The sequence below is a fragment of the Girardinichthys multiradiatus genome, chromosome 23 (assembly GCF_021462225.1).
Source record: "Girardinichthys multiradiatus isolate DD_20200921_A chromosome 23, DD_fGirMul_XY1, whole genome shotgun sequence".
NCBI classification, from domain to species: Eukaryota; Metazoa; Chordata; class Actinopteri; order Cyprinodontiformes; family Goodeidae; genus Girardinichthys; species Girardinichthys multiradiatus.
In genome coordinates, this window is record NC_061815.1 from 12283438 (window position 1) to 12306460 (window position 23023).

The 23023-nt window shown below is 40.1% G+C and overlaps 1 protein-coding gene across 3 annotated transcripts in view; it reads left to right on the forward strand.

The window, feature by feature from the left end:
• zgc:66433 (uncharacterized protein LOC321250 homolog) overlaps positions 1-16463 on the forward strand; it is a 63837-nt gene extending 47374 nt beyond the window's left edge. For all 3 annotated transcript variants that reach the window (XM_047353814.1, XM_047353815.1, XM_047353816.1), the window contains exons 5-16: positions 4626-4766; positions 4878-4934; positions 7210-7365; positions 8779-8884; positions 9915-10179; positions 10267-10762; positions 11605-12841; positions 13146-13249; positions 13392-13554; positions 13646-13764; positions 14696-14792; positions 15117-16463. In XM_047353814.1, coding sequence (XP_047209770.1) covers positions 4626-4766; positions 4878-4934; positions 7210-7365; positions 8779-8884; positions 9915-10179; positions 10267-10762; positions 11605-12841; positions 13146-13249; positions 13392-13554; positions 13646-13764; positions 14696-14792; positions 15117-15535 — 3360 coding nt within the window. In that variant the 3' untranslated portion in view covers positions 15536-16463. The remainder of the gene's footprint in view (positions 1-4625; positions 4767-4877; positions 4935-7209; positions 7366-8778; positions 8885-9914; positions 10180-10266; positions 10763-11604; positions 12842-13145; positions 13250-13391; positions 13555-13645; positions 13765-14695; positions 14793-15116) is intronic.
• The last annotated feature ends 6560 nt before the right edge of the window (positions 16464-23023 follow it).

Below are 23023 nucleotides of genomic sequence, written 5' to 3' on the forward strand. Positions count from 1 at the left end.
TGTTTTTTTACAATTTATGATATACCTCAAGCTTTGGGTTTTGTATTGGGATTTTATGTCACAGACCAGCACAAAAAAATAAAGTGAAAATCTTAAAAGTGGCATGTGTTTGTATAAAGCCCACTTTTGCTGTAATTGTAGCTCCAGGTCTTCAGGTATTTGTCTATCAGCTTTGCACTTCTAGAGACTGAATTATTGCACATTGGTCTTTGCCAAAATAGAAGTTCAGTCAGACTGGATCAAGTGCATCTGCGAGCAGCAACTCTTGCTACAGATTTCCAATTTGAGTTTTGTCTGGACTTTGACCATACTTGCATGTCTAAGCCTTTCACTGTAGCTTTATCTGTATCTTTAAAGCCTTTTGCAGCCTAGGGCAGCTTTTTCCTCAGGACTGCTTTGTATTTAGCTTCTTTCATTAACTATGACCATCTTTCCGGTCCATTCAGAAGAAAAGCATTCCCACAGCATGACGATGCCACCACTATGTGGTGACATGCTGTGTTAGTTTTCTACCATACACAATATTTTTCATCTAGTCCAAAATCTCTTCTGACCAGACCACATTCTTCCGTGTCCCCTTCAAAGCTTGTAGCAAACTGCAAATGACACTTCTGGCTTTCTTTCAACATGGCCCTTTCTACTCTTCCATAAAGGTCAGATTTGTATAGTGCACAGCTAATTGTTCTGTGAACACCTGAGCTGTGGAGCTCCCCCGTTTACCATAGGACGCTTCTGATTAAATCTGCCTTAGTCAAGCCTGTCAGTTTAGGTCGACGACCATGTCTCAGCAGATTGTATGATAACCATGCATAGTTTTCCTTGATTTTTACATGTATGCCCTACTTTGTGTTGGTCTATTGATCAAAATCACAGTAAAAACACATTGAAGTTTAAAGATGTAAAGTGAGGAAATGTGGAAAAAGTTCTAGTAGTATTAATACTTTTGCATGGCGTACATGATTATCCTGTAAAGATATCAGATGTTATGAATGAAGATGACGTTCTTCTAACAAAAGACTGCTGCTCTTTTTGATATTCTGCCAAAGTGATTATAACAGAGGATGGTGTGCAACAGACAGGAATAAAACATCATAAATTACTCTTACTACAGTGCATATCAAGATAACAAGACTAAAACATGCAGAGTTCCATTGCGCTGTAAACAGCTGAAATAATTAAAGCAAGCATATAGACCTTGATGACAAAGGGGAGGCAGTAAATGAAGCAAATATCTGTCTCACCACAACAGTCTAAAAGTGGAAGACGTGACCTCCAGTGAGACTGCTTTACTAAGCTGTGGGGAGCACAAATAAGCTGCTCCTTAAGGAGATTTGCTAAAGAGGAAAACTTTTCCCTGTAACCGAAATGAAGAGGAATGTTTGGGGCTATTTGTGAAGAAGGTAGTTTTAGAAAAACAGATGATGAAGCAGGAGCATTCTGATTCAAATATAAAGTTGCTTTAAAAGATATCTGCAGCGATATGTCTGGCAGATGGGAGTTCAGACACAGTCATTAGCATAAACTAAATTTAGAGTGCAAAATGATCTGATGAGGAAATTCTGAGCTTAATCCTCGCTTTCAGCACGGCCTGATAAGTAGAATTGGGTCATCCCAGAGCCAAATATAAACATATTAAGCAAAGATCGAAATCTAATGAGATCCTATTACATAGTAAACAGTGCAACGCTGCCAGGTAAACATAATTCCCTACCTGCAGACGTTTTTGCTGGCATTCAACACCTATGCAATACAAGCACCATATCTGTTAAAAAAAAAGGTTACCAAATGATTTGTTTTACTTTTGTTTTAGCCTTCTGTCAATTGAAATGTGAGAAATATATTAAATATTAATATCATATTAATGCCGGCAAATTGATTAAGCTCTTTCAAAATTTCAAAATTCTTAATTGAGCACCAGGTGCTTCACAAGGGACATGCTAGCAAAGCTGTTGGCATATGTGTTATGCTAATAGCATGCTAGCTAGGACATGTTTCATTACTGATAATGAACCTCTTACCAGCTTCAGCCGGCGTTTTCATGAGGGCTTTTATTTAGGGGTTGACATGAACATTTTGCACCTCTTATTATTCTGGTATTTAGTAAATGGAAATGATTTTAGTTATTCTAATTGATCCAAAACAAGAAATAAATTTTAGTCTGATTTATTGTCACACAATAAAAAAAAACTTGCCATGCAGTGCATGTAAAATCAGGTTCCAGCTCTTTCTAGTTTTTGACCCTTTTTTCTAAGTAAGAATATGCAGTTATATTGCACAACAAAAACATGGGAAATATACATATTTAAAGCTGAATGTAGCTATGTATTAATACTTAATCTTAAATAAATGTTATGTTTAAGACAACTTTAGCTTTTCAAACTAAAGCTGGACAAAGCAGTGGTCTTTTGACATTTTTGTGGAATTTAGTTGATGTTAATCTGATTTAGCATGAATAATTAACTTTGAACCTTTTAGCATCTATGTCAGTTTCTAATCAATACAGCAGCATGCCTGTGTCCAGTCTGGCTGAACAAAGGCTGTGTTGTCTGGCATTTGCCTTGTGCCCAAGTAAATGAGTCATTAAGTGTCTAATAGAGGGCAGCATGGAGATGAGAAACCTGTTTGAGTTTCTGTGATACCTATCAAGAGAACATACACAGCTTACAAGAAGTTTCACTGTCAGTGCCAGTAAACTCTCCCCAAAAGTCATGCATTATTGATTATACTGCACACTGATAAAGAAAATCTAACCTCTGTTGCAATTATTAAACGCGAAGTAAAACTTTGGGTTTCCCGATAATCTGTTTACAAAATGTGTGGAAAACTCTTATACTTCTATACAATATGAATCATTTCAAACATATGATTAGTATTCTGTGGCTTGCAAGCATTGTGAAATGGAAGGAAACTTTTTACAAACAATAATCTGAAAAGTGTGGCATTGAACTAATTGTCTTCAAAGGTTGCTTTGTCACTAGAGTCTACCTGTGTGTAATTTAAGGAATATAAATCCAGCTGTTCTGTGAAGGCCTCAGAGATTTGTTGGAGAACATTAGTGAGCAAGCAGCTTCATGAAGACCAAGGAACACAGCAGACAAGTCAGGGAGGATACTGGAGAGGTTTTAGGCAGAGTTGGGTTGGAACACAGCAGGATGACAACAGTAAACATACAGCCAACATCAAATTAGGATTGTCACGATACAAAAATTTCAAACTTGATACTGATACTCCATGCAAATGTATTCAGCAGTAGCCCTGTAAAATCTCTCTCTTTCTGGTTATTCTGCATAATATTTTCTTTAGTAATCAGCTACAGCAGCAGGGTAGGTTGCACTCTTTTCTGCTCTAGTTGTCAGCTTCAGTCTGGCATCACTATTACATGTAATCGTTAGCCACATTAGCCCCCAGTAGTCTTTACAACAAAAGGTACGAGTAACAGATTGGGGTGGCACACTAGTCTGCTTCAGTGAGTTGTTAGATTAACACTTTCCTGTGTTAATTCGTACCAAAGTAAAACGCAGCATTGTTTGGCACAACAGATGGGGGAAGGGAGTTTTTTTTTTTAACCGTGTTCTGTCCGGCAGAGTAGGGCTCAGAATTGTTGTCTGAGTGCCAAGATTAAGCTCAGAAAATTTACTTTCACAAGTGGAGCATTACAGCCAACACTTTAAAGTTCTGCTTATTATTTATAAAAGAAACTTTATTAGAAACTGCTTTGGGATTATTTCAATTGTTATGTACATGCAGACAGAAATGAAAAGGAAAAAAATAAGAAGCACAAAAGAGAGAGAGGTTGGGCAAAAAGGAAAAGTGGAGAGAAGGAGAAAAGAATGGAGGAAAGAAAGAAGGATGAAGAGAACACAAAATGACACCCTGCTTGCTTCTACACCTGTAGAAAATTTCATATTAACAGCTTTTTTACCGAAGAGTGCATGAATGCAAGATGTATTTAGTGGTAAATGCGGCTCAATATAGAACATTTGTGTATCTGTTAACACCTGAATCTAAACACCTGTGGGTCTGAGTGTGAGCGCACGTCTATATACAAGGTTTCTCCATAAAAATATGCAATAGTGAGTGTGAGGAGGCACAGACCTGGCTCCCTGGGGCTGAGTGTCTCTGTTATTGCAGCACTGCTGCAGGAAGAAGTGTGACAATTTGGGCAAATTTAAATAGGTTTCTATCAGTTTTGACACAAATGAGTATCTTTGAATAATTTATTTTTTTAGCATTGATCATTTCGAAATATTGATTATTTTGACAACCCTAAAACATATTTGTCTTAAAATGGCCCAGTCAAAGTCCAAATCTAAATTCTATGAGAATCTGAGGCTTTGCTGTTCAAAGACACTTTTTATTCAGTCTGACTGAGCTGTTTTGTGGGCAAAATATAATTCTCTAGATGTGCAAAACTTGTGGAGACATACCCCCAATAGACTTGCAGCTGGAAATGCAGGAGAAGATGGTTTTATAAATGTATGACTCAGGAGCCTGGAAAAAAAGCTCACTGCATTTTACACATTTTATTTGTAAAAAAAAAAAAATGTGTCGTACTTTGCAAGGCACTGGAAGAAAACTCTAGAAAAGAAGTTATAACGAGCACTAATAATGTGTTTCATCTGCAGCTCCAGCTGAAGCAGGCTATTAGAAAGGGTTCTCCTCCATCCTTGATGTGTGTGAAGAAGACAGAAGAGGCTGGAACCATGTCTGAGGATGACAGTCTGCCCTGCAGCCCACTTGACTATACACCTCTTCATTCGGTCAAGGTATCACACACATGGATAATTACACCTTTTCTCTATAGTCTCCCTGGATGCTGTTTGCTGAAGATGATCCTGTGATGTTTTTTTTATTTTCATCCTTTGTGCTTTTCTTAGAGTAAAGCTGAGAGGAGCAGCTCCAACAGTCTGGATGGAATAGAAAGCGACGAACAGGTAAAGAAACACTTAAAGGTTTATTAGCATATACAAGCTTGCAATGATAAAGTGACAATTGTCACTGTGAAGTAGAAATGTTGTCAGCTTGTCATGCTTTGAACAGATTCACATACCACTGAACGGCTACTGTAAGTAAAGGGAAAGAGCCAAGAAGAGTTCTGAGTGTGGAGGTTTGTGTATGGGACAATGCTGCTCATGTGATTATGGTGTTGAACAACTCATGATCACAGTTTAAATATTGAACCATGGCTCTCAGATCAAGATGAAAGCATTCTTCATTTAAATGGACCTCTCTCTTTCATACTGTCTTTTCTCGTCAGTTGTCTCTCTTTCACTCCTTTGCTGTTCCTTTTTTCATCCTTCCACTGTCATTAGATACTGCCAAACAGCACTTTAGGCTCCAACACTTTAAAATGCACTGTGTTCTTTCTGAACAGAACTGAAATATAATGAAAACCTCAGCGATCCTTTTGAGGATTGACTGACTCCAGTCGGAGCTGAAGGCTCAGTTTGCATAGTATAACAAATGAGCATTTAATGATAATGCAGTTCTGGCAATTTCAGAAGCATTTCGGCCAGTCCTTTTCCCCGCTGGAAAGAGTGACAAATGGACAGCAAAAAAAGATATGCTCGTAAAAATGGAAAATAACCCCTTTTAAAGAAGATTTCTCTTACAGGGGTGTAGCAGTGGGTTCCAACAGAATAATTAGACGTTGAAGATGAGTTCCTGTGCATTATAGGTTTAAACTTCAGGGCCTTGCCAATGTTCTCATAGCCCTTGATTTTTATTTATTTTTTTACATTTTGGCATGTAACACCCAAAAACCTTAAGGCATCTTATTGTGATTGCGTGTGCTAGATTGATATGAAATAATAAATAATTGTAAGGCGAAAGGATGTTTCATAGTTCTCATAATACTTTGACAATTAGAAAGAAAACTAATAGTACGTATCATAATTCATGGATGCATGGTGGTGGCAGCACCATGCTAAGGGGATGCTTTTTCTTAGAGGAGACAGGTTAGCTGGTAAGAGCCAATGGTAATGCAAATGGAGCTACATTCAGGGCAATTCTGGAAGAAAACCTGTTGCAGGCTGCAAAAGACTTGAGACCGGGGTGGAGGTTCATCTTCCAGCACAACAACGACCCGGCCCTGCCCCTGAATGGATAACCTGGAAAAGACTATGGATGAATGAATGATCCATCTTTTTATGTTTGCACCTGACTAAATCACTATCTGTAAGGAAAAAAAGAAGTCCCTGTGGTAACATGGTTGCAAAGAAATACGACCTGGTTTGGGTTTTATTCTTAAGAAATTTTTAATTCAGATTAAGCGGCAGGTAAGTATCTCTTTAGTTACGGTATTTGTACTTCTTTACATCAGAATATAAATAGTTGGATCTGAAGTTTCTGAAAAAGGCCAATGCAGGATCTTTCATTTAAGAGTTCAACTTTGACTGTGTCAGTTCATGCATTCCTTTATAACACAAACACCAGCTTGTAGCACAGTAAATAGCTGTCATGTGCTGATAATATGATGCTTGGAAATGCTACAGTGTGTTTATATCTGTGTGTTGGTGGGTGTTCAAACCGGTCCTCAAGCTGCTCTTCTAACCTTAAATGGAAGTGTGCAGGTTGACCTACAATTCTTCCAAATGTCACTTTTCTCTCGTTTGTTTTTCTTTTGTTTTCCTGACCCATTTTCTCTTGTTTCCAGCCACAGTGGTATCACACCAACCTACTGTATGTGCGTCTGTGTGTTTAGGGTGCATTCCGATGGTTAGTTTTGCAGTCAGCATGTCTGCTTTCAGTTACTGCGCTCTGATCCGACACGCCTCTCCAACTCACATTGCCATGTTTCCGTTGAGAGGACGTTCTGTTGCTTTACAATTTATTCCCCACAGACTAACCTCATCTCTAACCACTGTTCGTAGGCCCTAAACTAAATCTAAAGCATCACTAAGAAAAAAATCCTTATGAAAACCTCCTAAAACAGGATTGTGCTAGTGTAGCCTTGTGTCCAACACAAGAGTTTCTCTTGGCTAAAACGACACTTTTTCACATCACTCTGATGGGTTTGTCTGATGATTGTGTGCAGACTACGTTGATGCAGTCATCTGAGCTCAACGGATAAAGGGCTTCCCCAGAAAAGCCCAAGAACATGAAGACGTTCCTTTACTTATGCTCATAAATGCTGGGAGAGTTAGCCGTCTGTTAATAAGTCATGTGGGAAACACTTTGCTGAAACCTTCTGTCTCTTTCTCCTGCCAGCTGTCCTGCGCAGCCTCCAGCAGAGCTGTGAGCCCCCTGGTGATTCCTGGGGACTTCAGCCAGCCGGCCAGTCCCTTCGTCTGTCTGGATAACTCTGCTGCCAAGCACAAGCTGGGCCTGAGATATAAAGCTTGCAACAAGAGGAAGCCGGCCCGTGTAAGAGATGCACACAAATGCACCTGTTAAATGACACACAAGGGTTTGGTTTATTTTTAATGTGGTTAAAAAAAACCAAACGTAATAACTTTTTCCTGTTTGTGGTTACAAGCATAGACTCAGTAAAGTAAGTGACAAAGGCTTACTTAAATTTAAAGTAATAAATGACAATCTGATATCCTCCTTTTTTCAGGTGATAAAACTGACAATTGGGGCACCACAAATGTGTCAAATACAGTTTTGTTTATTAAGCATGTAAGAATGTAAAGATGCATGCAGCTCACTAGACAAGACAATAAACAATATTGAGTCCATGAGAACAAGATAAGACTGGATTTTAGCAAATGTTTCAACCCCACCACCACGTACCCTAGTGCGGGTCAAGGCTGCAACCCAGTCAATCCTGCGGCCAGGTAAGCCCTCTGCAGCAGAACCGACCAAAACTGAGGAGGAGGATCCGGCCACAAGTGTGCCAAGCCCGCCAGGCAGGCATCGCCCTTTCCACAAAGGCCGGAACTCAGAAGGACCAAGAGGGGGGAGATCACCATGTTATCCGACAGCCCTAGGGAGGTGAATGGAGTGGAACCTTCACCAGGGTCCTGCTCAGTCCCGAGGCAGGAATGCAATCTGACCTGTTTACAGCAATTATCTTCCTCTGGTGCTTCCTATGGTGCATCATGCTTCCAGAAAAACATGATGAAATCTGACTCTTGGGCATACATTCGGTGAAATTGGTCAGATCTATAGTGCTAATGCTAGCTTGTATGTAAACTTTCAACTTTAGCTCTGTGATCTTTATTTGTCCTCCTACATAGCAGTGTCATCTTTTCTCATTGTAAAATCAGATGATTATTGATGTTGCTTTATATTTTAGGTGTAAAATGCATGGAGGGTTAAGAAACTAACTGTCCCCACCACAAGGTGAGGGGCCTTAGGCCCCCAACTTCCTACTGAAGGGTTCAAATTTTTGTTGCCTTGTCTCTGATATCTTGGAGACTGGCTTTTAGTTTTCTTGTGATGAGATATCCTGCTACCTTAAAGGATGTTCCAGTCACAATGGTTGGAACCAATCAATCCTCAAAAACAAAATGTACTGGATGATTTATTGACAGATTTGTAACTAATTATACTGTCATGCTTCTGCAGGTGCTTATTTTTTCCAGTGAAGAGATTTTCTGCCAAATAAAAGCATAGCATTGGTCATGTTCAGTTAGGCAATCTTAGCAGAAAATGAACGGGTGATGCATTTCAGACATTGTTTTTCTAAACCTATTTAGCAAAATGTATATCCTGTCTGACCTTGTTGGTGTAATTTGTATCTTCTGGCTATAGAAGACATTTTTTGTTGATGCCCTCACCCATATAACTAGCAGCTGATGATGATGTTAAAGCTGGTGTCTAATGTCTGTGCAGCGTCTCGAGCTGAAAACAGAAGAGGACTCTGCAGTGGAGGAGGAGTTGACGGTCTCTATAACCGAAGTAGAAGTTTTGGAGGAACAAGCCCAGCAGAAGGCAGAAGGTCAGAGCTGTTCATTGATCACTGACACATTTAATGAAGGAGAATGGGACCCTCTGAAGGCCAAATTGTAATTTCACTATTTATGTTATTTACATTTGGTTTTGCATATTGGAAGCAACATCTGAGGGGAAACTGACCATTTTTAAATTACTGCTATGAAATAAAAGTTTAGTACAGTTTTGTTTTAGTGCTGACCCTTAGCAAAATGACATAAACAAAATATCTCAGGGAGTTTGAAACCTCAGATATAATATAATGGTAACACAATTAAAAACCATTAAAAGCGTGGCATAGTTTTTAAGTATTTAAGATTTTTGTTTCATGTATTGTCAATCTAGACATTTGCATATTTCTCCATGTCATTATTTTTTCATCTGTCTGTTATTCCATTGATTAGTAAACAGTAAAAAATATCAAAATGGGCAGGTAACTTTGACAAAATAGTGTGGATCAAATTTAAAAAACCAGACGTTCCCTTTTTATAATTACCTGAAAAGTAAACTTTTTGGAGCTACAAGGTTTATGTGCTACAACAATGTGTTGGGGTGAAGACCTTTGCACATACAATGAAAATTTTGTTAAATGGTGCTGCCTAAAAATAAAAAATAACCTTTGTATATTTTGAGAGAGTGGGAGATTTTACTTACTGAAAAGGGCATGCAAGGGGTTAAAATTTCAAATATTTCATGAATTCATGAGTGTGTGTGTAAAATGTGGGCTGGAGTTAAAAATAACATTCCTAAAAACTAAAACTTAGGAAAACGTTGCTGATACATAGTAGACTATGGTAATATTTAAAAGAGCATTTTTTGCTCTTTCCAAGTGACACAAATGGAGCACTAGATGAAAAGATCTCCAATGGTTTTATTATACTTTATCTAAAGAAATCTTTCTTTCTTTTAAACCAAATTAGTTTTTTTTTCTCAGTGTTATCATTATTATTATTATTCTTAGTATTCTTATCATTGTTGTTGTTTTTGCTGTTGTTGTACTTTGATACTTAGGAACTCCGTTTCTGTCTGTAACTTAGATGAGAATGGGGATCAGCTAAAGCCAGAAACAGAAAGTGAGGAGGAGGAGGAGGATGAAGAGAACAAATCCCAAAAGGATTCCTCAAGATTCCTTCTTAGGGATAAAGAGGGAGAAGATGAGCCAGAAGCAGAACGGGATGTTTCTCACGCCCCACATGCTTCCTGTCCTCCAGAGTCAAGTTTCTCAGAGGAGGAAGCCTCTGATGATCAGCATGTTCCTTCCTCCAGTACCAGCTCCAGATCCTCTTCTCTGGACAGTCCCAGGTGCTTAGACATCATTTTCTCCAGCTGGTACTCTGACTTGTGTTTTTGAACCTCAACTCAAATTAAACTTGTTGATTTTCCTTCTAGTGTCACACCAGAGCCCCCATCTGGTCCAAGGGAGTATCTGTCAGGTCCTCCAGGCTTTTTATGTGCAGTTGATAACAACTCTGACACTGACTCTTTGTCAGGAGAAGAAGACATGATGCAAGAAAGTACAGAGGAGGAGAGCTCCTTCTTAGATGAGGTGCTGAGCTCTTTGAAGACCTCTCACTCAACCGACGTAGACATTAGCGGCGTTCTTCTGGAGATGGAGAAGATGGAGAAAGAGGAAAAAGTGATAGAAATTGATGAAAGAGTGGAGATGAAAGGAGAGGAAGCAGAAGCAGACGATCCCACTGGTTGCGAGGCTACTGCCTTGTATTCTGTCATGTCTGATCAGACTACCGAGGACGAAGAGGAGGTTCTTCTTCATTCTCTGCAAGAGGAAGAGGTAGCAGTTGAAGAGGAAGTGAAAAGGACAGAGGAAGAAGCTGATGCTGAGGAGGAGGAGGAAATTGTTGTGGAGCGATTCATTCAACATAGTGTATGTGTTTCTGAATATTTTCCGTAATAATTATCCATGCAGTGCCTTTATTGCCTCACCAATTTTATTTTTCAGTTATGAACAGCAAAAATCAAATATTTAAAAAAGTCACAAAGGCTTATGTTTCACAGTTAGTCTACACAGTTATCTGATTTGTGTGTCTGTTTGAGATTGCTCTTTTCATGCAGACCATTAAAGGCAAAGAAATTAACAAACAAAACCTACATAGAAAAGTATAGAAGAAGATCAGCTTATTAATAATAGATAAAACAGCATGTTCAGCTTAAATCTGGGTTTCTAGAGGACATTTAAACAAGACACAATTGATATGTGTGGCTGTTGTGGCTACGTGGTGGGTAAACTAGGATCCATCACTAGTTAGGATTGTCATATTGAATTTCTATAAAGCATGGAAGTGGCAGTATGGTGATATGGGTCTTTATCAGTAGGAAAAGTGTTTGGGAAAAGGGTTTTTAAACATGACACAATGAATGCATGTGAATGCTGCCCCACAGCAGGTCAGCTACTATCCATTACTTTTTACCATTGGACGTATATAAAGCATGGAAGAGGTGATACTAGTGAGTATTTGGAAAGAGAACAGTTTATTTGTGCTCTCTTGAACAGTTTGGGGTTAAGCTGAAAACAAACTGGTCTACGAACCTAAGTCCACCAAATATGGTCTAAGAAATGTAAAACTAAAACTACTCTCAATGATAGTTTTCATTATCAGTAACTTGTTCATCATTTGTTGGAAGCAAAAAATTATACTCTGTCACTCATGTTAAAGCCCGATGATTGGCTGAAAAGCTCACATTTAAACTTGTTTGTTTTTTTTTCAGGATGAGGAGGCTGGACAGGAAGAGGAGGCAGAAGACGTTCAATCAGAGGAAGAAAACAACATGGTTTCATCACAAACTGTAAGCCAACAGGAGACAGAGGAACAGGCTATTGGGAAAGAAGAGAAGGAGGCAGCAGAGGCAAAGAAGGGACCAGAAATAGTTGGGGAAGACTGGGAGAACAAGGTGGAAGAAAACAGTGTTCAGGTGGATGAACTAGGAGAAGAAGAGGAGGAAGAGGAGGAAGGGAAGGGGGATAAGGAGGAAATGACAGAAATCCATGACTCAGAAGATGAGGAGTTTCCATGTGTCTCACCTATTCAGGGGACAGATGAAGGAGATGATGGTGCCACACATGATGACACTACCACAGATGTGGATGAGCAAATTCATTCCAGAATGAATGAGGTGCCGGAAATTTTAAATGAGAACTTTGGAGCTGTAGAGGAAGTGGATGAGGTCGAGCTCAAGGATCATAAATCAGAAGGTGAAGAAACAGAGGAAGAAGTGGAAAGATGCCCTTCAGATGCAAATCAGAGTGGAGAGGACCTGGTGCGAGAAAAAGATGAAACAAGTCCCCCCGTGGATGTTAAACCAGTAGAATCTGAGGAAGAAGGCGGCGCTTTCTCCAGACTTCCTCCTCTGTTACTTTCAGAGTCACGTTCTAACTCCCATTCAGATGAAAGTCCCATCAGCTCTCCCAGTAAGACCACCACCTTACACATTAATCTTGCCTCCCCCACCTCAGAAAAAAACACCTCTCCATTCGAGCTTCGTCCAGCTGCTGCCAATCCCAGTGATAGTGTCACAGAGTCACTTTCCCCTGCTGACGAGACCACAGAGTCAACTGAAGAGCAGCCAGAGGCTTTAAAAGACCAAGAAGAAAAAGAAAAACAATCAGAGCTGGAGCAAAACAATTCAGCTCCTGCCTTAGCGCAGGAAGGGCTCGCACAGCCAACAGATCAGAGTAAAGTCCGCTTCACCATCGCCACCGCGTGGCAGAGGTTACAGAGTCCCCCTACTTCCCCATCTGCTGTACCAGCTGCGCAGGATGGTGAGCTGAAGGCTGCATGTCAGAATGATCAGGATCAGAAAGCAGAACCTGACAGCTTGATGAAGGCTGAGCTGTTGTCGAGTCCAGTCAGAGGGAGGAGCTCAGGGAGCTTCACTTCCAAACTACATAGCTCTGCACCGTCCTCTCCGGCTGAACCCCAGACCGCAGAAGCCACAAGAACATCAGGTGAGAACACTGATGCTTTTACAGGCATCGGGATTTAGATCTGTTTCATTTTTACTTTTGTACCTCTCAGAGATTTTGCCGTTTTTCCAATCTCTGATTTTGTAAATCTCTGCCCTGCTAATTGCAGTTTTTTTTAAACTTCCACATCGAAGTGTTGTTGTCAAAGTGACCTGTATGATGCAATCACTGATCAGAAGAAGGGCTGGATTACTGCTTTCTAACTGGCACATGCATCTCTAGCTCCTTTTTACTGTATGCAAACTTGATGGTAGTGACTCTAACTTGTTCACACTGCCGCCTGCAGAGAGTGCTGCAGTAGCGGAGGCAAACTCTGACAGTCCTTTTGGAGTTCGACTGAGGAAGACGTCAGCTCTGCTCCGGCTCAGCTCAGAAGAGGTTGATTCGGAGGTGATTAACACAAAATGGGAAATAAATTATGATGCAAACTTTCCTCTTTATGCTGCTCCCAGGTGTCACAAAAATATATGAACTACAATTTTGGGGAACTGAGAAAAAGGTTATCTTTAACTTTTTTTAACTCGTCATTCAGCCTCAAGTTGAGTCACCAACACATTCACCCTCCTGTAAAGCTGAGTCACTCCAACCAGTCAACAGCAAGCCCTCTGCAAGCCATCCAATCAGCAACAAGCCTGCTCTTCCTAAAAAACCAGAGGTCCACGGAGACGCTGTGGTCAAACTGAGACGCATATCAGGTCTGTGTCACCGACATTTTTACCAGCTGCACAAATCAATGAGCAGCTGCAGTGTCTGACTCTGTCAGTCTGTTGTGTTATGTCCATCCAGAGCCGCCCGCAGCGCGAGGTGTGTCTGGTGGATCAGATCCTCCCAGCTGGATTTCTATGGCCAAACAGAAACAGAAGGTCTATAAAGAAACCCCACTGAATGAGATTGCAGTCAGGAAGGTAATCCTTTTTGTGCATATACCAAAAGGTCATAATAATAAGCCTTTCCCTCTTTTATCATGCAACAAATACAGACTTCAATCTGTTATTGGTATTCTCTGTGATAGAACAACATTAACTACTGCATAATTGTGAAGTGCTAGGAATAAAATACGTGGTATTACCTTTTTTTTTTTTAATTAGGGCAATTTTTTTTTCATCAACCAATTAAAATCTTCTTATAGTGGGACAGTTTAGGTACAACACAAAGTACATAAGACCATATCTATCCTGTGACTTTCAGTGAAAAGCAGAATTTGATCCACCCAAATCTGCTTTTAATGGATTTATTAACCTTGGTTAATAAATACTTCAGGTGTTTTCAAAGGAGGAGAAACCTAAGTCTTATTCTTATTCCTGAGAATAGACTAAATGTGTTTCTTTTTTTTCTTTTGCAAACCGGATGCCTTTGAATAAATCAAATGTGCAAAATCTTTTTTAACGTTTTGGCACTACTATGACTTACACATCCCTTCCTACAAAAATTGACTACTTTGTTTAATTAAAATGTTACATGATTAGTTTGTTTAGCAGATTAAAAAACTATCATTTTTGTGATTTTACTTAAAAAAATATATATATATTTTTTACACAAGAGTACTTTTGACTTGATGATTTTGGCCCACGTGACAAAAGGTTTGGACACCCCTGCCTTAAGTGATGTATACAGTTTAGTTTTTTTAACAGTTTTAAGACGATGTATCAGTTTCCTTCCACTTCACAATAATTCACTACTTTGTGTTGGACCAATAAAATGCGATAAAAAGTTTTGATTTTGAACAAACATGTGAAAAATACTGGAGATGCTTCTTTATTCTTTTAGCTATTTTGCTGCAAAGTGAACGCAGTACTCATACATTTGCAGTATGTTAATGAAGCCTTTTGTCATCAGGAGGAACAAGAGAAGAAGCCTGCATTGCCTACAAGTGTCGGTTCGGCTGCAATCAGGGGGCAGAGCAACAACAAACAAGTTGAACCCATAAGCAAAGGTCAGCACTTGCAAACACACCTACACACCAAAAAATGTAGGAAGTACCGCAATGATCCTACATAAAGCTCAAATGAACCAAACGGATTGCAGTTAGGTTTAGTGCAGCATTGTTGCTTGGAAGTGGACTTCCCACTTGATCAATACCGCCCTCATGTGGCCAAAGTCAGCTAGTGTACCACTGACCAAAGACAAACCATATTCAAAGCTTTATCTTTCAGATATATCATGATTATACTTTAGCTGAAATCTGCAAACTAGTAGATGAGCTTCCTTAAGAATTGAGTCTAAATACTTTTTTATTCTGTGTGTGTTTTTCCTTCAGGGTCAGTAAAGAAGGAGACCAGAAGGACACTCTCTGGTCCAACTCCAGTGCCACCTCAGCTTTCAAAATCCCCACTTCAAAAGCCAGAGGTTCCCCCTGCCCCCGCAAAACCTACACCTCCACCAGACTCGCCCCAAATGCCCCCTTCCTCTCCTGCTCCATTAACCATACCCTTAAAGTCTCCTGCTTCCACAACTCCATCTATTCTCTCCAAAACGCCCCCAGTCCCCTCTACATCTATTTCACCAAGAACCGTCCCAGAAAAGCCCGCTTCCAGAGCTCCGGGGCTGTCCAGGCAGGCTGTGCCCCCCCAGCGAAGCTCGCCTACCACAGCTCTGCCCCAAGACGAGCCCCCCTGGATGGCGCTTGCCAAAAAGAAGGCCAAAGCCTGGAGTGAGATGCCACAGATTGTTCAGTGACTGGTCCACGCTTGAGGTGGCTCTAGTACACGAGGCCCAGAGAGGGTCAAATGTAAAGTGGTCTACAGCAGCACACTGCATTTAAACAGTGGTTTCCTTAAATTGCTGGCTTCTGGCTTTCTGACTGGTGTTGAAAGTGCAGTCCTACAGCTAAAAACAGTCTCCATTTAATCTTTTGCTTTGCCTCCACATGTTGTACAGCCATGTTGTCTGAATCACAGGGTTGGACCACAGAAGCAGATTTCTTTAAGCCCCACCACTAATAAACAAGGTGCCTAAATGAGACAGATTACAGAAAACCACACAGCTGTAAATGATAACTTATCTAAAGAGTCAAGATAACATCAGCTAACAACGTAGAATCATAAGAGAAAACACTGACAGCAGCAGAAGGAAGATAAAAAGACAAAGTGAATGTTGAGTAGATTTGTTGCTACACTTTATTGGTTCAACAAAGTAGTGAATAATTGTGCTGCAACTCAAGGTCACCTTTTCCTGTCCAGGTGTGGGTTTTTATCTCAGTGACGCTTGCTGAAGAAGGTTCTTCCGGAAAGCTGATTCCTACCTAACATTATTTACAGAAGCTAAACTAATCCTGATTGTTGCATCAGCAGGTGCAGAGCGTGTGTTGTATAGTCAGTGTAAATTATATTTTTACTTTCTTCTTTTCATACTTTAGACCTTCTTCTGTTGTTTTCAGTGCTTAACCACAGGATACGTCCTTGCGTCCCACAAACATCTGATATCACCACAAAATATTCTGTTTAGGAGTGAAATGAAACCACTCTGATGCAAGACGGTCAGCAGGACGAGCTTTTCTCAGTTTTATTTACTTTTCTCTTACAACTACAAATGTGTTACACTTTTTTGTATTACCTTTGCAGAATTTGTCTTGTACATAAAATGTACAGTAAACAAACAAATGATATCCCCATGTCCTGTGTCTATATGTGTGTGGGTTCTTTTGAGGTCTGTTTTGTATGTGGAGTGCTGCAATTTTTATTTTATTTTTTTGCAATCTATGTATTATTGTAGGCATTTATGTGACAGATCAACACATTGTGTTGCACAATTGTAAAGTGGAAGAAAATAATCATGTTTTTTCCCATCCAGAGTGGCGTGCACCACCACCCACTCTAAACTCAGTACATTACAGAACCACATTTGGCTGTAATTAAAATCTGCAAATTTTTTAAAGTATGTTTCTATCAGCTTTGCACATCTAGAGGCTGGACTTTTGGCCCATTCTTTGATAAAATAGCCCAATCTCGGTCAGATTTTTGAATTTCTAAATTGGATTTATGTCTGGATGTTGAGTGTTCCATTTTAACACCTCTGTCAAAATTGTAATTAACACCAAATGCCTTTATCTAAACCAGACATCTCAAACTCAAGGCCACATTCGACCTGCGATACAATTGTATACATTTATTATTAATTGCCCTCCAGTTTAATGCTTATACTACACATCCCTGGCTCAAGATCCTCATCCTCACCTTTCCATTTTAAGATGATGGATTGAGTAAAGCTTTGCATGATGTTTAAACATTATTATTTTATGACCTAACCCTGCCTTCAGTTGGATTCATAGAGTCCACCTGAATGTATTCTCACGTCTACCGATTTGGTAACTTATGAAGGCATTTTTTGGATTTCATTTAGGGGCCTGAATGTAAATGCACAGCACAATTTACACATATTAGTTTTCCCTTGAATCAATAGCAGCTACTTTGTGTCACAAAAAAACCTAAGCAAAATACGTTGGAGTTTATGAATTGTAGTGTGAAGAAAAAAAAGTGTGTTCTTTCTTATGTTCACTGAGTTTTGACAATATTCAAGCATCTAGGAGAACTTTTAAGTGTGAATAAAAGGCCCTTAATGTGGAGTGAAAGTGTCTCCTGACAGAAAAAACAGGACCTACCATGTGTTTGTGCTCTCAGACATTAACAAAGGCGGTTTTCATTTTTAACGTCAATCAGCCTTATGAATCACTGCTTTATTTCCGTTTCCAGCAGAGGCTGTTACATGTTGGCACCTTAAAATTCATCTGGAAGTGTGAGAGAGTCCAAAACATCTTAGTTCGGACTTTTGCAATGTGTATTTGTTTGCTTTTGACTACTTATTGCTCTGCACAGCAATGGCAGGCATAGTCTATTCTTTTAAGTGTTATCAAAAATCAATAGATGAAGAAAGAAAGTGTCAGAGGGAGTTGAACTATGTCTTTGTGGATCTAGAGACAGCATATGTTGCCATGAGAGGAACTTTGGTACTGTATGAGGAAAATTGAAGTAAATCAAAATGGTGGAGGATATTTAAAAGGACAGAGAGATGGTAGTGACAAAGGTGTAACTTTGGGTCTAGCATTGGGGGGTTAAGTTCTCTGACTAGTTGTTTTTTTATTTAATCATTTACTTTTGTAAAAGGAGGCAGGCTAATTTTGCGTTCCTGTTTTAGAAATTCATTCTAATGCTTTTACTGTGATTTACTTAACTTTCCTGTTTTCTTTGTATTCAATCTGTTCCACATCAGTTCAGCAATTAATAAAAAGCTTACTTTTACTTCATCTTTTTTCTAACACAGAACCAAATATTTAACATTTTTAGAGCACCTTCATCTTCATGAATGCTGCATTGTGGTGTTTCAAAAGCTTCACAATAATTTGACTTGGGTTTAATTTTTTGTTAGTAGTTTAAGTGAAGGATGAAGATTAACATTTTATAACTGATGGAAAAAAACATTTGGCTGAAGCAGATAATGACACATTTTGTGATATTTAGAAAAAACCTTCTGCTCAGTCCATCAGACTAAAGTTGTTCTTAAACTCAGAGAAACTATGGTTACTGTGGCTCCAATAAATGTGCTTCTTTTCTCATTTATGTAAATGACTTTTTTTAAATTTTACTCTTGTCACTCTCCCATGTCTGAGGGTCCATTGTCATAATTTCCTACATTTCTAAAAAGAAAACTGCTATAAAATTGGTTTTCTTAGATTTAATGGAATGGTAACCCCCTAAAAACACATTTATTTATTTTAATTATGCTGTGAGCTATCTGAGCATTTTATTCAAATATGTTCCTCCTGTCATGAACCTTTTGACTAAAGATCAGATATTTTTCACATATTGATGCAGATCCAACTAGAAGCTCAAAGAGACGGTTCCTACTGTTTTCTATCACGGCCAGGCCATTTAACTTCACCTGTAGCTCAGGTGAAAGTCCCTCATCATGACCCTGATGATGCTCATTAGTGAACCTCCACCTCATGTCTTGCTGGGTGAATCAGTGATTAGCACTAGCTTACAATTAGCCCATTCTGAGCCAGCTTTCAGGTTTATAGACAAATTGCCTATCCACCTGAGCCTGTCCTCGTAGTTGTGCAAATAACCACTTTTTGTCTTCTTTTCCTTTAGACTCATTGTCAGGTTGGGTAGAGTGGGCAGTGATTATATGGAACACAAATGAAACGAATCTGATTGTTTTTAATAAATAAAAATGTGAAGTCTGTCATTTTGGGGCTTAATGCATCTTTTGAACAGACATGAACTCCTAAATGTCTTCTTTCATGAGAATCGGGGCTGTTTTGAAAACATCTGGAGCTTCAGCCCCAGAACTAACTTAGCAATACATATATATTTACCTCATTTTGATTTTCGCTCTTGTTACAAGGTGGTGTTGTCGACCAACAGGGAAAAATCGTTGTCTGTCCACTTTATTGAGAGTACAACCACACTGACTGAATCAAAAGTACAGCAAACAGAGAAGGCTTGCTGGAGAAAGCGGGTTGGGTGACACCAAGTTTTTGGGAGGAGGAGGAGGAGGAGGAGGGGGTGGTTACATTACCAGATGATGTTATTTTGCTGGCAAAGGTAAATAAAAGAAAATCAACAAGTTATTTATGCATTATTTATTTGTAAATCGGAGTGATGTTATTATATTGGGGGGGTCATATTGACTTGATCAGATTTTTGTGGGGTTCATAACCCTTCTAACCCCCCTGCAAATTACGCCCTTGGGTAGTGAGGTGCGTAAATTCAAAATGGGTGGGATCACGGCTGTGCTCATAGGTTTATATACCCTGGCAGAATTTCTGATGGTTTTTTTGGCCATTTTTCACATATGAATGATATTAAAAAACCTTTTTCACTCATGGTTAGTGTTGGGTGAAGTAGTTTTTTTTATTTTTTATCAGAAGCAGTGGTGCTTGCGCTTTCTAAATTAGTATAACAATAGAAACTACCCAAACAACCCTGATCAAAAGTTTATGTATATAACCTTAAGGCTTTGGCTTGAAAACAAAGGAAAGCTGATGCACTTCGGTCTAAATGGTCACTATAGGTAACCAGCCTCACCTGTGATCTGTTCGCTTGTAATTTCTGTGTTTGTATAAAAGGTCAGTGAGTTTCAGGGCCTCTGACAGACCCCTGCATGTTTAGTGCTGCACTGATGGTGCTTGATTCAGAGCCATGTTGGAAAGGAAAAGATTCATTAAATGATCTGCCGTAGAAGGTAAGTGAAGATGAGCTCCAGAACCTCTGGGGCAGTTATTTAGAGTGATTAGACCAAATATTCACTTTATGGCCACAACAATACACGCTACATTTGGAGACAAGTCAAAAGGGCCTAGGTCACAGAGGCAGCAGTCTCATCAGAGACACCCAGACTTCCCTGTCTGCCTCCAGCTCCTCTGGTGGAAGCCTGTGTCGTTCCCAGGTCATCCAAGACACATAGTCCCTCCAGCGTGTCCTAGGCCGTACCCTGGGCCTCCTCCCAGTGGGAAATGTCTGAAAGACCTCACAAGAGAGATGTCCAGGGGGCATCTAGAACAGATGCCCAAGCCACCTCAGCTTACCCCTCTCAATGTGGAGGAGCAGCAGCTCTACTCCAAGCTCCTCACCCTATCTCCATGTAAGTACCCTGTCCCACAGCGGAAGATGCTCATTTTACCTGCTTGTTCCTGGGATCTGCTGCATATAAATGTTGATGGCACATTTTGCCTGATCTGTGTTTAAAACCACCCAATAAAGATTGTCTTGACTTTAAAACACAACACAGAACAAATAATTGGTCTCGAGGCTGAAAGGTCCGTTCAGAATTAAGGAATGTGGTAACTCTCAGTAGCAGACTGAACTCCATGCAGAACTGCGGTTCTGATACCTTTTTCTCCAGGTCAAAACCGCTTCAATCAACGTGATTAGAGACAGGGTTTCTGCTGGAAACTCTCTGGCACAAGTTGCTTCTCTGCAGAACCTCAGAAAGAAAAGTTCAAGGCATGGTTGTCTTAATTACCCCTTTTGCATAAATGCTGTCCAGCACTTCACTCTTCTGTCTTCAAACAGAAGAGCAATGAGCAGAGATACTCAAGATGGACGGGTTTATGTACCAATGGCCAACAATCCACAGTAACAGGCAGCGAACCTGAGAGGTGAAGAAGTGCACGAGAGAAGATACAGCTCAAAGTTGACTTGTACATATGCCTCTAAGATATTTGATCTTACAACAACTGATCATTAATTGGAAAGTATTTGGAAGAGCAAAGCTGTAGGGTGATCTGGTAGAACAAATTAGTTGTGTGACTGGCAGTAATGCAAGAGCAACAAAGTACAAGGGAAAGATAAAGTGAAAACTTAACACAAACGTTAGAGGGGGTCCTGTCATTGGGAGCTTCGACTGGGCACCTGAGATGAACAGGCGTGCAAGCAGCCACCATCATTGATATTCTTCTTCTTCTGCTGTCCATCGGCAGCTGGCAGAGTAGCTAATAGCCGCTCTTTCAATGTTATCTAGATGTGTTCCGGTATCACTGACATCCCAGGGTTCTTGTCATCCTGTGTTCATAAACGCTGACGAGTGACTTGATTTCTGACTTATTTCATGGAATTTGAATGGCCTACTCAACCCCTTCTCTTCTATCAGCTGTAAAGCAAATGAATTGCTAGCAGTTCAACAGAATGAATGGAAATACAATCTGTATTTTAAATGATATATTCTACTTCTATAGATGGAACATGCAGCCCCACTATGTGGATCCTTAGAACCATCCAGTCAACACTAACACTGAATATGGGTAGTATTTATCAAAGTAATTGTGAACAAGGCAACACCATGCTCCGTGTGTCTACTTGCGCTTTTAGTTCTTTCTGGATATTAAAGGCTACATGTAAGTAGTGGTAAAACCCAGGGAGCGACGGAGGAACGTAGAGCTCGAGGGCTATATTGTGAATGATCTACTCCTAGGCTGCCAGCAGTCATTTAAGATGGGGGCTACAAGAGGTATTGCCACATGCCACTGGAGACTGGCCGAATCTGTCAGCACCATTTCAGATCTTCTTAGTGGCGCATCACCCATTTCCACCTGCCTTGCCGATACTGACCATGTTCTGAATGTTCCACCACATGTTTTCAGGGCCTACGATTTCAAGGCATCTAGGTTTATGCAAAATTAGACTCAGGGGCTGACATATGAGCAACACATCCATAATCCAGCATGGACCTCAGGAGTACCAAACCTATTTTGGGGAAAGAACCTCCTGGCCCACCACTTGTGTCCTGCCAACCAGCCAAGTACATGAATCATGTTTTTTTTTTTACAATGATCAGAAAGTGTTTCAAAGTGTATGGTCAAGTGATCATCATTGTTATCTAAGATCAGGAAGGGTAGGATAATAGGAAGTGTGAAAATCGCACAGTGAAAAGAAGAAGCATTCACTCAGCCTGGTGAACCGGAACTTCTGAAGCAGTCAACCTTTTTTCCGATAGACTACTAAGCTCATCAGTGACACCAAAACTAATAGTCAATATAAGATCAAGAGCAATTAAATGTATTTTCTTGAAAAAGGACAACCTCAAGCAACATTTCAAGATCAGAATCAGAAAAAAACTGAGTAGTGTTTCACACTTACGAGGAATTTGCTTTGGTGGTATGGTGCTACACATAGACACACATACAGTTGACATACAGTTCACATATATACATCTAGAAATGTATAGGTAAACAAAAACAAGTTGCATAGGAATGTTATGAGAATACAACAACAATATAAAATGAAATAAAATAGTATTTACATGTGCTGAGATATTCGTATTATTTGCAAGGTGGAAATGTCAGTGGAGGACCAGGGCCTTGTTAATGAGGCTAACTGCAGAAGGAAGGAAGCTGTTTTTGTGGTGAGAGGTTTTGTTCCTGATGGACCGCAGCCATTTGCCAGAGGGGAGAGTCTAAAACAGTTTGTGTCCAGCGTGCCGGAGACGGGCACGCTCGGCTGGGAGAGTCTGTCCTGCCTAAGGGCCGGGTCGATGGTGTTGAAAGCAGAGCTGAAGTCCACAAAAATAACCCCTGGTAGCTTCCTGGGGAGTACAGGTGCTGCAGGGTGTAGTGAAGGGCCATGTTTATTACATAATCCACAGACCAGTTGGTTCTGTGAGCAAACTGCAGGGGATCCAGAAATGGGTCTTTGATGGATTTAGGATGGGTCAACACAAGGTGCTCAA